Source organism: Hemicordylus capensis, chromosome 1 (genome assembly GCF_027244095.1).
Source record: "Hemicordylus capensis ecotype Gifberg chromosome 1, rHemCap1.1.pri, whole genome shotgun sequence".
Classification (NCBI taxonomy): Eukaryota; Metazoa; Chordata; class Lepidosauria; order Squamata; family Cordylidae; genus Hemicordylus; species Hemicordylus capensis.
In genome coordinates, this window is record NC_069657.1 from 146,168,613 (window position 1) to 146,184,620 (window position 16,008).

The 16,008-nt window shown below is 44.4% G+C and overlaps 1 protein-coding gene across 5 annotated transcripts in view; it reads right to left on the reverse strand.

The window, feature by feature from the left end:
- Positions 1-9,200: 9,200 nt before the first annotated feature.
- Positions 9,201-16,008, reverse strand: part of ALDH3B1 (aldehyde dehydrogenase 3 family member B1) — a 35,411-nt gene continuing 28,603 nt past the window's right edge. For all 5 annotated transcript variants that reach the window (XM_053287247.1, XM_053287249.1, XM_053287250.1 and 2 more), the window contains 3 exons: positions 15,151-15,317; positions 10,595-10,694; positions 9,201-10,308 (listed from right to left, as the gene is read on the reverse strand). In XM_053287247.1, coding sequence (XP_053143222.1) covers positions 10,115-10,308; positions 10,595-10,694; positions 15,151-15,317 — 461 coding nt within the window. In that variant the 3' untranslated portion in view covers positions 9,201-10,114. The remainder of the gene's footprint in view (positions 10,309-10,594; positions 10,695-15,150; positions 15,318-16,008) is intronic.

Below are 16,008 nucleotides of genomic sequence, written 5' to 3' on the forward strand. Positions count from 1 at the left end.
GTCCTGGTTCGGTTCTGTTTCTGTTACTTAAAGTTGTGCCATTGAGTTGGTGTTGACTCCTGGTGACCACAGAGCCCTGTGGTTTTTCTTTACAGGAGGGGTTTACCATTGCCATCTCCTGTGCAGTATGAGATAGCAATAGCACTTACATTTATATACCGCTCTATAGCCGGAGCTCTCTAAGCGGTTTACAATGATTTAGCATATTGCCCCCAACATTCTGGGTACTCATTTTACCGACCTCGGAAGGATGGAAGGCTGAGTCAACCTTGAGCCCCTGGTCAGGATCGAACTTGTAACCTTCTGGTTACAGGGCGGCAGTTTTACCACTGCGCCACCAGGGGCTCATATGATGCCTTTCAGTATCTTCCTATATCGCTGCTGCCCGATATAGGTGTTTCCCATACCAGCAGGTATTCAAACCAGCAATCTCTTGCTCTCCAGGCAAGTTACTTCCCCAATGCACCATTAGGTGGCTTATTAAGGAGATAAAGATTTATACTTATAAAGGAGATAAAGAGAAGCCTATTTAAGCCTTCTCTACAGTGTCTGTCACTAAGTCTGGTAATTTTGTCACGTGCCTATTGTCTGGCTCCTAAATTTTTGGGCTGATTTCCTAGACCCAAGGAAGATTTGCCAAGCCTGATGTAAAGGTTACCAAATGAGGCATGCTCCTTACTAGTTTCTCTCTTTGTTCACACTTTACTGTCCCTTCTTAGTCAGCTCAATATTGACGTTAGGGTGGCAGCATGGTGCAGGGGGGAACTGTGTGACCCATTAGCATTATCACAGCAGCCATCCAATAGGTGCCCATGAATAGGAACATAGGAAGCTGCCATATACTGAGTCAGACCATTGGTCTATCTAGCTCAGTATTGTCTACACAGACTGGCAGTGGCTTCTCTAAGGTTGCAAGCAGGAATCTCTCACAGCCCTATCTTGGATAAGCCAGAGAGGGAACTTGAATCCTTCTGCTCTTCCCAGAGCAACTCCATCCCCTGAGGAGAATATCTTACAGTATCCGCATGTGCTTTCCCATTCAAATGCAACCATTTGCTTAGCTAGTGGGACAGGTCATGCTTGCTACCACAAGACCAGCTCTCCTCTCACATTGCAGAATGCAATCCTAATTGCAATGCCTCTGTGAATGGAGGAAAAACAGTGGTTTTTCCTCAGTTCACTCAAGCTACCCTCAAAAGTTGTAGTATGAGTGCTGGGACAGTGTGATAACCCCATAACAAAGACTTCCTTGAGGGAAGCAGGTATCGGATGGCAGCAGCTGAGTAATAGCTGCACGCCTGTTGCCCTATGAACAGCATATGGAAGGATTGCAAGGGATATAACCCACTTGAATACAAAGAGGTTTGCTAACTGGAAAAGCCAAAGCTTTCCCTCCTTATGGACTGTGGATATCTGAGTGGCTAGCTCTGGTGAAAAATGAAAGCATGCTATATTTTAAAAAGTAATCTGACTATCCTTGACAGCCATTTTTGGCCAACTTTGCTTAGGAAAGTCTTGCTCCTGGCTGATGCTTCCTTTTGTGTTTTCCACTCCAATGTGTACTACTTGTCCCTTTTGAACTTGTAAATGTGTTTCAGTGGAATTTTGTCCTTAAAGCTTACCAATGTGCTGGCAGTGCTGACTTAAGGCACTTGACTTAGGACACATCATACCTCATGATCTGAGAAGTGAACCACAAGATTTCTTGCATTGTTTCTGAAGATGTTGTTGTAAGCCACCCAGAGATGAACATTTGGGGCAGTGTACAAATATAATAAATAAATAGAATAAAATAGATGCTAGTGCACAACACTCTGATCATGTGCAGCTGGCACAACAGCTGGAGGTCATCCCCACTTGTATACTGGCAAACTAGGATTTATTTTCTGTGCAGAGATGGTTGAAATTGGAACTTCAAGAACCCTATGCAGTAGGGAATTGGTGTGTGGTCAACCCTCCATGAGTGAACTAAACTAAATGAGTTGGTGTTCACCAACTCCATGGTGAACATGGTGGCTCAGCAGCTGTATGGCTATTGCTTAGTTTCACAAGGATTTTATTTATTTGTTGTTCAGTTTTTATACTGCTTTTCATAATGCATCTCAAAGCAGTTTACAAAAGTATAAAATACAATAAAATTCCAGAAATGTTACATTTAAAACATTAGAATCAGTGAAATAGTTTTTAAAAAACCCCATAAAAAATCATAACCAAAAAACTACAGTTAAAAAGACAAACAGAAGCAGGAAAGCTGAGACACCCGGCAGCCCCTAAGGGGTAAAAGCCTGAACAAATAAAAGGGTTGGTGTTTTTTTAAAGCCACAAATGTCAAGGAGCAGATATTCACTGGGAGAGCATTCCAGAGCCTAGGGGCAACAAGAAAGAAAGCCCTGTCCTGTGTGCATGACAATTTAGCCTCTCTCAATGTTGGCACATGGAGCAAAGGCCCCTCTGACAATCTTGTTGGGTGGGCAGAAACTCTTGGGAGCAGGTGGTCCTTCAGCTATCCAGGCCCCAAACTATGAAGGGCTTTAAAGGTAATAACTAGCACCTTGAATTGGATCTGGAAATAAATTGGCAACCAGTGCAGCTCTTTCAAAATAGGTGTAGAGCTGAGTGTCATCTGCATATTGATAATACTTCAGTCCAACCCTCCTGATCACCTCTCCTGGCAGCTTCATATAGATGTTAAACAGCATGGGGGACAATACTGAGCTTTGCGGGAGCCCAGAGGCCAAGGAGTCGGGCAGAAGTCCTCCAGCACCACCTTCTGGAACCTCCCGCCAAGAAAGGTCTGGAACCACTCCAATGCACTACCCTTGATCTCTATACCTGAAAGGTGGTCCAGAAGGATCAACGGTATCAAATGCCACTGAGAGGTCCAGCAGAACCAAGAGGGACACACATTTCCCCTGTCTAGTTCCTGGTGTAGGTCATCTACCAGGGCGACCAAGGCAGCTTCTGTCCCAAACCCAGGATAAAAGCCAGATTGAAAAGGGTTTAGATAATCCGTATAATCCAAGACCCTTTGCAGCTGCACAGACACCACATACTCTAACACCTTGCTAAAAAGGGGATGATTTGAAACAGGCAGATTTTTATCAAAATTGGTAGAATCAAGGGAGGACTTCTTAAATAGTGGTCTTACCACTGCCTGCTTGAGGCTCGATGGTGTCTTGCCCTCCCTTAGTGAAGCATTAATAATTGGCTCCAACCACCTACCTGTACCTTCCATGATAGATTTTACTAGCCATGAAGGGCAAGGGTCCAGAGCGCATGATGTTACCCGCAATTGGACCAGATGGTTGCCGAGGAACATCTCCTGAAACGGCCAAAATCCTGGAGTCCAAATCAGCATGGACGCGAGTGACTATCTGCAAAGTGACATGCAAACTGGTAACAGCGGGCTGCTGATGGTTCTTTCCCCTGTTACCTGGGGGCCTGTGTAAAGCAGTGACTTTGCCACACGTAACAGCTCCACTGGCCAGATGCAACGGAGGCAGAGAAAACACGCTTCTTGGCCGTCCCCACTGCCACAAAGTAGTCCCTAAAATGGGCTCTAGCCCTGTTTGGTTGGATTCATTATGAGTCTCCCTCCAACGGCCCTCTAGCCATTGTCCGAGTTGTTTCACCGCCCTAAGCTCCAATGAGAACCAGGGAGCAGAATGAGCTTCACCAAGCTGGAGAGGGCGTTTAGCAGTGACCATGTCAATAGCCCGGGCTGTTTCCACATTCCAGAGATTCACCAGGATCTCAGCAGAGTCATCATTCTGGACATTGGAAACTCCCCCAGTGCTGTCTGGAAACTGAGTGGATCCATAAGCCTTCGGAGGGGGGGGGATGGACCGTTCTAATTGGTCTATCACCCCTGCAGAGATTGGTCAAAGCACTGTCCATGACAAAGGAGTTATATCAAACTCCCCCACCTGCGGATCATTCAGCTCCTGGTTGAAAAAAATCAGGCCCAGCATATGTCTTGCCACATGAGTAGGACTTGATATTAATTGAGATAAACCCATGGTTGTCGTGGTGGCCATAAAGTCCTGAGCCGCTCCTATTAGGGGGCTCGGCATGAACAGTGAAGTCCCCCAAGACGAGGATTAGGATGTATTCTTTTGTTTCTCCTCCCAGCGCTTTGCCTTTGCAAAGCATCCACAAAAGGGCACTTTACTAGAAAGACAGCTAATTCTTAGCTATCGAGAGTTTGTCAATACAGTAAGGCAAAGGTAAGTTGATTTCGACTCCTGGTGCCCACAGAGCCCTGTGGTTTTCTTTGGTAGAGTACAGGAGGGGTTTACCATTGCCTCCTGCCGTGCAGTATGAGATGATCCCTTTCAGCATCTTCCTATATTGCTGCTGCCCATTATAGGTCTGGGAAACATACCAGCAGGGATTTGAACTAGCAGCTTTCTGCTTGTTAGTCAAGCATTTCCCTGCTGCGCCACTTAAGGTGGTGTCACTACAGTACCTTCTTTCTTTATACTTGTTTCTCATAGGTATCTTGTACAATGAGATCCCATGAATGTTTATTCAGAAGCCCCTCCTGAATTCAGTAGGGATTTATTCGCAACCAATCTGCATTACATTGCAATCTTAACTTTGCACAGATAAAAGCTTTGGGTAATTATAAAGTTTATATCTATACTGCACTGATTTCCACCTGTACATTGTGCCAATGGGAATTGGACATCTTAATAACTGTGACTATCAGTACAGTTGAATGATGGGCAACTTTCTGTTGTGCAGCCCTCTGTGAGGACTCTGTCTTTCAGCCAATGGCTAGGCTTTCAGGAGCTGTATGGAATCCTTCTGTTTACTCTTAAGAGATTGATTGATTGATTGATTGATTCTAATCTATCTATCTATCTTTACGACCCAAGGTCAGCATAACATAAACAAACATCTAATAACATAGGAAAATACAGTTGGAAGAAGGAAATATGTAAATTAATATCCACAGATAAATAATCAATAAAAATTATAAAATTAATCAAGAAAAACCCGCTGCCGTAACAATACTGCAATAGAACAACATTTGGCCACCTTAAAGGTGACATCTAAAGTTCTATCCACAAGAAGATAAGAAACATAAAAATCTCCTGAGCAGCCTGGGAAGGGTGTCAGAAGAGGAGTTAATAAGGAGCATCTTAAATCTCTATATAATGGACAACGCAACAAAACATGTTGGATGGATTTGACTTCCCCCATACTACATGGGCATAATCTATCCTCCCTATAGATCCCCAGAAACCTCCCCGAGAGCACCGCTGAAGGTAGCATGTCATGTCTTGCTCTGAAAAAGGCCCTCTGGTAACACGTCATGCTCAAAGCATTCAAGTAGGCAGTAGGGCCCAAACTAGCACTGCTCAAACCCAATCTCCTTTTAGTACAATCAAGGATAAGGGAGAGTTCTTGTTGAATTTCAAAGTCCAAGAGTCTTTGCTTCAGGATCTGCCTAGCCTGGTCATAACTTAACAAGACCACGTAGTCCATAGACAGATCCAATGACACAATTTTGTCCTGAATAGCCTGGGCACAAGTGGGCTGGAATACATCAGCCAAGATAAGAGAAATCCATCCTCGAGTGGTGGTGGTGGGGGAGAGGAATATGACTTTAAGCCAATAGGTCAAAATAGACAACAACCAGGCCCACACCTCGATCTTCAGAACACCCAAATCAAACCTTAACAATACATTGGCGATGCATCTAGGTACTCTAAGTGGAGCCCTAAGGAAGTCATTTTGAACCACACCCATAGACTTGTATGAAGGGAAAGGACCAAGTTGCGCCCCATATAATAGCTGGCTCCTAACTTTGGCCGCAAATAATTTCAAGGCGGCCAAAATGATCTCACCTCCTTTAGAATAGAAAAATCTCCGGATAGCAAGAGAACTTATCTGTGCCGTAAGAATAACTTGATCTATATGCGCCTTCCATGAACACTGTGCTTGCAGGGTCACACCTAAATATCTATATGTATAGAAATGTTCTAACTGTTTATAGATGGATTATATTTGTGCACCACCCCAAACTTCCATCTTTGGGTGGTTTACAGCAAAATAAAACAAATTAAAACCTTTTAACAATTTAACTCCACAAGTCTAGTTTAAAAGCTTGGGTGAATGAATGTGTCTTCAGAGACTTTTAAACAGTTTTCAGAGATGGGAAGGCTCTTGTTTCAGCAGGGACTGCATTCCAGAGTATTAAGGCAGCAACAGAGAAGGCCCGTCCCTGTGTAGCCCACCAGACGCGCTGGTGGCAACTGCAGATGAACCTCTCTGGATGATCTCAGTGAGCAGTGGGGCTCATAGTGAAGAAGACATTCTCTTAAATACCCTGGGCCTAAGCTGTTTAGGGCTTTATAGGTTATAGCCGACACCTTGTATTTTATCCGGAAACATATTAGTAGCCAGTGTAGTTCTTCTAATACAGGAGTAATATGGTCACTTTGAGATGACCCAGAGACCAACATGGCTGCTGCATTCTGCACCAATTTGCAATTTCCGGACTACCTACATAGGCAGCCCCACATAGAGCGCAGTGCAGTTGTCAAGTCTGGAGATTACCAGTGTATGTACCACCATTCTGAGGTTGTTTATCTCAAGAAAGAGATGCAGCTGGTCAGGTGTGGAGCCAGCCGAACAGCGGCTTGTGTCCGGCCCCTCCTGCCAGCCCCTCCAGTGACATCCCGTGTGCGTAATATCACACGCATGGGGGCGTGGCTTGGGCTCCAGAGAGCCCAAGCAAGTTCTAGCCCCCACTCATTTCAGGCAGAGGGAGAGAAAGGGAAATAAAGGCTGTCAGGCAGCAAGTGCTGCCTGATATGGACGGGGGAGAGCTCACTATAGAAAGCAGCTTTGGCCTCAACCTGAGACACCAGGGAGAGGTTTCCATCCAGAAGCATCCCCAGACTGTGTACCTGTTCTTTCTGGGGAAGTGTGACCCCATCCAGAACCAGCAGATCAAAATTGTCTCCTGAGTTCTGACCCCACACAATAAGTACCTCCATTTTATTTGTATCCAGTCTTAGTGTGTTATTCCTCATCCGGCCCATCAGTGCCTGAAGATTCAGGCAGGTATTTAGGGAGGTTATGCCTTCTCCTGATGATGTTGACATGGGGAAATAGATTTGGGTGTCATCAGCATACTGATAACACCCTGTACCAAATCTCCTGATACACTCTCCCAGTGTTAGATATTAAAAAGCATTGGAGACAGTATGGAGCCCTGGGGGACATTCATGTTATAAGCTGCAGTTACATTGCAGAGTATAGAATAAGGCCTCTAACTGGAAATCTGAAAGCATGCAGAGAGTCCTGAGAATTTCATTTGTTTATAATTAAGTTTATAGCTAGGATTTAAAAAGAAACCTGGTAACATGTAAGTATTCCTGCTTTGCCTGCTCTGTAAAGAACTACTGTCTTCCTACTCTACCTTCAACAGCATATTTTCTATAAACCTCAGCCTCCTATCTCTTCCCTACCCCATAAAATCTCTCTAAAATTACATTTTCTGTAAAAGGGGGGAAATGCAACTTGTTTAGGCTAAGTACTTCCCAAGAGACACTACTGTAACCCCCATAGTCAGTGTGAAATTGTAACACTCAAATGCATAGTAGAAGATGATGTGGGTCCCATCACTGTTACTCACAGTGACATGAAAAGAAGAGCATGTACTTAACTGAGAACATTTTCCTATGTCAGTTCAAGCAACACACTGATGTGTTTGGAAATAAAGCTGCAAAAGTTCCATGCTTCAGTGATGAATTGACTTCTGTCTCTTGCTCCAGAATGTTCTCCTCTCTTCAGGAGATTCTTGAAGTCTAGATCATCAATCCCTTGCAAAAGATAACTGCTGGAGATGGGGATCCTGGTGTATCTAACATACCTAATGTGAACTTGCCCAATAGTGACCCCTTGGGGCGGTGGGCTGACACCTGAACTTGCATATTCCTGTGGATACATGCTATATTTGAATGGACATCAGATGACTGGATCCACATGCATAATCAGAAAAATTGGCTAAGAAGGGTATTTTTAGTTTCTAAACATGTGATCCTTCCTCAGGCATTGGCAGTATAAGTCCCCACCAAATCATGAGAAATGGACTGAAGAAATGCCAAAACAAGCAGCCATAGAATGATCCATCTGGGCGTTTTCCATCCAGATTACACGCTGCAACGTACTCGCAACTTATCCGCTAAGTGCCCCTCCTTACTGCCCGTGTTTCCACACCAGTGTCGCTGCATTGTCAGCAGGGTGCCATTCACATTTCCCATGCCTTGGTTCAAATTTTAATGATGCGTTTTTGCTCTACAACATCGTAAATGCACTGCAGGAAAGTAGCTGTATTTTTCCATCGTAGGGAGCCTTCCCCCGCATTTTATGCATTGTAGCATGTTGCAGTATGGACAGTTCTTTGCACCTCCCCGCCTGTTCTTGCTTCCTCCGCCCCCTCGCCACAGGGAGAGAAACAGGCAGGGAGAAATCTTGGCTTTCCCCTCCTTTTCTTCTCCACAGATCCCAAACCCCACACCTCCCTCCTCCTACTCCTGCTTCCAATATGACTTGAGCTTGTCATCACAGAAGGGGAGGTGCGAGCATCTGAGCAGATTTCTAAATCCAACCCTTTCTTGTACACTTTTTACTGAAGAGTTTTAAAGTGTTGCACTATTCTGTCACACTCTTCAATGCTTTACCCTTTGCAAATCTCATAATCTGGAAAATACCAAGGAGAGGAAACCGGTGTATCATTTTATGTGTGGGTGAGTTCCTGGAACTAAACATGATCTAGATGCCACTTGGAACATGCCAAGAGAAGTTCTACTACACAACTTTCAGTTATAAATCATGAGTTAATTATGTGATGTATGCTTTCTTTACTTACTACACACACACACACACACACATGCATAAGCTTATGCCAGAAGTGTCTGACTTTGGGGAGGTAAATGGTTAAGGGGATAGGACAACCGGAAATGTGTATAAAATCATTTTTAAAAAATTATAATAATGTATGCTTACTACTCTTAGTTGTAATTAACAGTTTTTATACATCACTTTTTGAGAAGTGCTTCTGCTGTCCCTATTCCCAATATCTAACTCTAGATGGTAAGGCTCACATGATACACATATGTAGAGTGCTATATGTATTGATGGTGCTTTGTTAATAATAAATAAATCAGGTACTTATCTGGTACCAAGGTTTGGTGGAAGGCCTTTATTACAGAAGCAAAAAACACTGTCTTGTATAATCGTATATTTTGCAAGTAATATCAGTAAGGCTGCAGTCCTTAGCATATTTACTAAGAAGTCCCTTTGCATTTGGTAGCCTTTACTTCTGAGTAAACATACTTAGCTGTTCTCTATAGAAACTAATGGGAGGAGAAATCTAAGTTAAAGAAAGGACTGCTTTGCAGAAACAGATGTTGAAAGAATGTTCGTTTTCTAGAAGAGGCATATCTATGTGGAAAGTACATGATTGGTGGAGAATGTGTCTGCACCACAGCTTGCATGGGTTAAACCTTTTGGACCCAGCCCCTACATAATTTTAACTGTTTAATTTGTTTTTGTTTTATGAGATCTTTGCTGCATTTTGTGAAATTTTGAATGTTTTTACTCTGTTTTATATTGTGTTAATTTTTGTACTCTGCCTCGAGATGTACATATCAGGCAGCATTAAAATATGATAAATAATATTCACAATAAATACTTTTATCTCTCCTTTAAGACTATTCACTTATCTACATTCCCATTGTTATTACTCAAAGGGATTACTAGTCCAGGGCACAAGTGAAGCAGCAGGTGTGTTGTGCAACATACCTGGCTTACTTATCTCTTGCCTTTTCTCACCCTTCCCAATAACTAGGCAAAGAGAGCTGGAAAGCAACACAAGAAGTGTCCTAACAGTATTAACTAATCTGTACTAAACTAGGGGAAAGAATGGGATGGGGAAGAGGGCCAGGACAGGGATGTTTCCCTTCCCCCCCAAGAAAGTAGAGCTTTTTGCAAGGGCCTTTTCAGGAGGCAAGGCAAGATCCCAGATGAAAGAACAATCTCTCCAGTTCTTCCTAGCAACTCCAGGTGGCACAAGGCATATGTGATTCATGGGCATTCACAGCAGGGTGCACATGCCTTTGCGCTTGACCTCTGTTGAGGTGAGTAGCAACCCCAGGTTGTGCTCGGTATAGGGTGGGTAACGAAGCTGGTTGATTGTCTCCAGGCCCATGCAGCGGTGGAGGCAGCCGCGATGATGAGAGAATGTGTCAAACGTGAACTTGCCATGGTACTTCCCAAACCCACTGTTTCCTGCAACACAAAAGAAAGATGCAGATGTAATCCTGCTCCGTGGCAGAAGCTTCCCATTTGCTGCACAGCTTAAGCATATCATTTCTGTCTATTCTCCTTCATCTAGGGTCAGGGTGTGCGTGTGAGCCAGAGACCATTTTGAAAGAGAGTGCACTGCCACAGACATGGCCTTATGTGCTGTTTATGAGAATGGAAAGAGAACCAGATGGGGTGGGGGTGGGAGGATGAATGGAGGGAGGGAGAGAGAAGCACACGCGCGTGCAGCCGGGCAGAAGCCTGGTCTTACCAATGCCACCAAATGGGAGGGAGACCAATGTAGTTTGCATCAAGCAGTCATTGCCACAAAAGCCACCACTGCTGGTGCAGTCCAAAAACCGGTTTACAACCTAGAGAGAGAAAAAGAGCACAAGAATATCAGAAACCCCATCCTTGGTCTGCCAAGGATTGGAAAATAGTCTTATAAAACAAATTAAGGCTGCAATGCTATACATACTTAGTCGGGAGTAAGCCCCGCTGAAGTTAATGTGACTTACTGCTGAGTAAACACATACAGAGAGCTTTTCCAGATTAGCTGCTCAACAGCAGCACGTTCAGGCAAATCGCATTTGATACGTAAACAGCAGAGGGAGCAGTCTCATGGAAACAAACAACTCCCCAAAACAGCAACTTTTCCATGCCAGATGTATAACGTCGTAGCTCTATTTCGCAGCGAATAAATACAAAAAGCATCGGAAATGTGAACGGCACCCTGCTGTCCACGTAGGGACTGCGGTGTCACAACACAGGAAGTGTGGAAGCACACTTCCAAGATCCGCAATGACCCTGTTGCAGGGTCTAACCTGGAAAGCGCCCTGGATTGTATTTAAATTTCACATTTAAATGGGTACTACAGTGGCACCATCTACTGGCCACTGACAGTATTTATCACATCTTAATTGTTCTTAGTTTTAAAATACAGGTATTCTTGTTTTGTCTCAAACATTTCTGTCTTATCCTCTTGTTTTAAACCCATGGTCTTTTGATATGATCACTTTTAAATTTTCTGTTTGTACATCTGCCTTGTTTTTAACTCTATGTTTTCTTGATAGGGTTCAGAAAGGTTTAAATCTGCCATATTTCTGCCCTGTTCTTAGACCTCTGGTGGTTTGATGTGGTTCTTTTAAGATTTAACTTATTGTTTTATGTTTGCCATAAACATGTAGTTGTTTGACTAATCAGTAAAAATTATATTCTATTCTACTGGCCACAGCCCTATCACCCCAAATGGAAAATAGTCATGTACTGAGGACCAATCTATACATTACATGTTTAACTCTCACAATGTTTTAGGGATAGATATAGATAAAAATGCAATGTGACAGGCACAACTTTGTAATTGTGTGCAGTACATAGCACACTCACCAGGCAGCTGGGATTGGCCACAAGAGCTCTTTAACCAAAAGAACAGAGACCATCTTGACTTTTCAATCAATGGAGGGTAAGTTTTTTGGGGAAAAATAGTACAGCAAACAGAAATGTATAATAATGTGGGTGGGTGGAGGAGAGAAGCACTCAGGTAGTGATCTCTGATATGAAAATTACAAGCATGTCCCCATTTCCATCAACGAAACTTTGTAAGCTATGTGTACTCACAATAACGGTAAAGGTAAAGTGTGCCGTCAAGACAATTTTGACTCCTGGCGCCCACAGAACCCTGTGGTTTTCTTTGGTAGAATACAGGAGGGGTTTACCATTGCCTCCTCCCGCACAGTATGAGATGATGCCTTTCAGCATCTTCCTATATCACTGCTGCCCGATATAGTAGCAGCATGGATTCGAAGCAGCAACCCTCCACTTGTTAGTCAAGCATTTCCCTGGTGCGCCATTTAAGGTGGCATGAGATATGCACTAAAAATAGTGCAGTTCATTGTAAAAGTTTGCACAAGGGAAATTCCCAGTGGGTTAATCCTATACACATCACATTTTAGTTTTGTTTTGTTCCCACCACCACTCCCCACACTCATAATAGCAATAGCACTTACATTTATATACCGCTCTATAGCCAAAGCTCTCTAAGCGGTTTACAATGATTTTAGCATATTGCCCCCAACATTCTGGGTACTCATTTTACCGACCTCGGAAGGATGGAAGGCTGAGTCAACCTTGAGCCCCTGGTCAGGATCGAACTTGTAACCTTCTGGTTACAGGGCGGCAGTTTTACCACTGTGCCACCAGGGGCTCAAGGTTGACTCAGCCTTCCATCCTTCCGAGGACACATTTTGTTTTTTTACATACAAATTGGTTATGGACAAAACAGCAAGGTCACAAATGAATGCAATTGTAGACCTATGACATTTTGCCTAGAGATGATACCATTGTCGGGGTTTCCCACCCTCCTCCATGAGACAGGATTGGGTGGCCAATCCACTTGTCTGGCCAGGTAAGAAGGAGCAAGCTGGAAGGGGGAAGGAGTGTCCTAAATAGCGAGGGGTATTATTAGTATGCTGACAACACCCAAATCTATTTCTCCATGTCAGTATCATCGGGAGAAGGCATAACCTCCCTAAATGCCTGTCTGGAGTCGGTAATGGGCTGGATGAGGGATAACAAACTGAGACTGAATCCAGATAAGACGGAGGTACTCATTGTGCAGGGTCGAAACTCGGGAGACAATTTTGATCTGCCTGTTCTGGATGGGGTCCCACTTCCCCAGAAGGAACAGGTATGCAGTCTGGGGGTGCTTCTGGATCCAAGTCTCTCCCTGGTGTCCCAGGATGAGGCAGTGGCCAGAGGTGCCTTCTATCAGCTTTGGCTGATATGCCAGCTGCGTCCGTTTCTTGAGATAGATGACCTCAAAACAGTGGTACATCTGCTAGTAACCTCCAGACTGGATTACTGTAATGCAATCTGTGTGGGGCTGCCCTTGTACGTAGTCCAGAAACTACAGTTGATCCAGAATGCGGCAGCCAGGCTGGTCTCTGGGTCATCCAGGAGAGACCGTATTACTCCTGTATTGAAGGAGTTATACTGGCTACCGATATGTTTCCGGGGAAAATACAAGGTGCTGGTCATAACCGATAAAGCCCTAAACAGCTTGGGCCCTGGGTATTTAAGAGAACGTCTTCTTCATTATGAACCCCACCACCCACTGAGATCATCAGGGGAAGTCCGTCTGCATTTGCCACCAGCTCGTCTGGTGGCCTCTCAGGGATGGGCCTTCTTCGTTGCTGCCCCGAGGCTTTGGAATGCACTCCCTAGTGAAATAAGAGCCTCCCCATCTCTGAAAAATTTTAAAAGTCTTTAAAGACGCATCTGTTCATCCAGGCTTTTAACTGATACTGTTTTGATTGTTTTTAATGTTGTTTTAGAATATTGTTGTAATTTTTTTTAAACTGTTGTGTTTTAAATTTCTTGTTTTTGTTTTTAACTAATGTTTTAATGTTTTATCTTGTTGTAAACTGCCCAGAGACGTAAGTTTTGGGCGGTATAAAAAATATGTAAAATAAATAAATAATAAAATAAATAAATGTAGGGCTTTATTTAAAGCAGGGGCTGCCGAAGATAAGAGGATCAGCAGGGATGGGGTTTGTTGGTCTGATGGACTCCCGGAGAGGAGCTCAGACTTTTGGCTCCCGCTGACAGGTGAAGGAGTGGAATGAATATTCTTCCCTCCTCCCCCATTTCCCTCCCTGAAAGCCATTGGTCTTTCAGCCAATGGCTAGGCTTTCAGGAGCTCCCCCTTTCAGGAGAAAGGAAGCAGGATGCAACCTATCTTCTTCCAGATGACTACTCCTGAGCTCCCACGGCATAAAAGCTGCACGTGACACAACCAGCGCTGCTGGCAGCAGTGCAGGTAAGTAGAGGCCAAACAAACAGTTCTCCTGGCCTCCAAGAATCCCACCATGCACTGTGCAGAGTGCACTGGGGGTTTCCCCCAGGAAGCGCACGCTCTGGACACCCTTCTCTGTGTGCAGTGCAAGCTGCAAGCAGCTCAAGCTGACCCTCAATCCCGGGAGCCGGGTTAAGGCCATGTTTGCACCCTGAACCTTGGGTAAGAGCTGGGCTTCGGTGCTGGGTTTAGCACTACAGCAGCACCAGGATCCACGTGCATCCCGGCAGTTCTCATGGGCAGCCAAGCCCAGGCTTACCTAGCTACTCCCGAGAACAGCCTCACTGCCTTTTATGTAGGAAGTCACAGAGCCTGTATCACATATACGGATGTAAGTAATAACTTGTAGCTGGTTGTCACAAGGCCAGCTTTTGAGGCCTCAGTAACCTCATCTACATACTTCTGAGGAATTCTAGGGCATTTGTGCCATACACCATTGTGAGCCCTTTGGGGACAGGGGTCCATCTTATTGATTTGTTATTTCTCCTTGTAAACCGCCCTGAGCCATTTTTGGAAGGGCGGTATAGAAATCGAAATAATAATAATAATAAATTAATAATAATAGTTTGTGTGTGTGTGTGTATATATATATATAAATATATAAATAATACACCTGTATCACTTCATAGGTCACGAAGTGCATCCAAGAAAGGTGGTATTCAATTTACTTAGGCACACTAAAGAGCAATAAAATTGCATTTCTTAAATATACAACTGCTAATTCTACCATAGTTTATTGGGCTAGCCCTGCAGATCAGCTCCATGCCCTGCAATTAAAACTGCTACAGAGGGGATAGGCCTGAAGGGGCATGTCAGGCTGAAAAGCCCTAATTTTCCAGCTCAAGTGGAGAAAATGGCACAGGCGAAAATGTTAACCCCTTCCTTGCTGCACACCACACTATACAAAGGAGATGGGGACATTGTGAATCATCTTGAGCCTTCTAGACAGGGTGGGCTAGTAGCCTGTAACATACCTTGCAGTCACAGGAAAAGGCATAGGCAGACAGCGGGCGTTCCCTGCAGTTGATGAATGCGATGGCTTCGTCTAAGTCTCCCACGGTGACGATGGGCAAGATGGGCCCAAAGACCTCCTCTTGCATGACTGGCTCCCATGGCTTCACATCAGCCAGCACAGTCGGGGCTGCGGGCAGGAAATTATGTCAAGACATCTTAGCATTTATACACTACCACCATTCAGTCACAGCCTTAGCTTGCCCCAAGCCTGCACTTCCTAATGCATAAGCTCATGAGCACAGGGCTTTCTTTCTCTTCTGTCCAAACTCACATAGAGACTGGGCACTTAATAGCAAGCCTTCCAGATCAGTAATCGTCACTATTTTTCAAGCCACTTTGGCAAAAAACCTTCAGCGTGAGAGCCTTTCCCCACTGTGCTGACCTCCACACTGTACTGCACTTTTCTGAGTGATGGGAGGGCCCTTTAAGAGAGAAAGAGCCCTCTCTTAAAACTCCAGGTGGAAAGCACTGGGACAGATGGGCTACACTTCCCAGCACCCTGTGCATGGCATGCCAAGATGGTGCAGGGGCTCAAGAAGATTATGTTTCTCTTAAAGGCCACCCACCCACCCCAGGGAGCAAAGTGCAACACTGCACGGTAAAAATTGATGTCTCTGTTGGAAGTGAAGGACTTTGCGCTGTCTCATGTCTCAATGACAGAGGGGGACAGACTAGTGAGTCAGCGGGCTAGAGAGGTCAAGACATTGGTCATCCCTTCTCTACTGCTCTGACACTATCCCTTTGGTATATACAGTGGTCCCTCGACTTACGAAGTACTCGACATCCGAAGATTTCGACATATGAACGACAAAAAATAC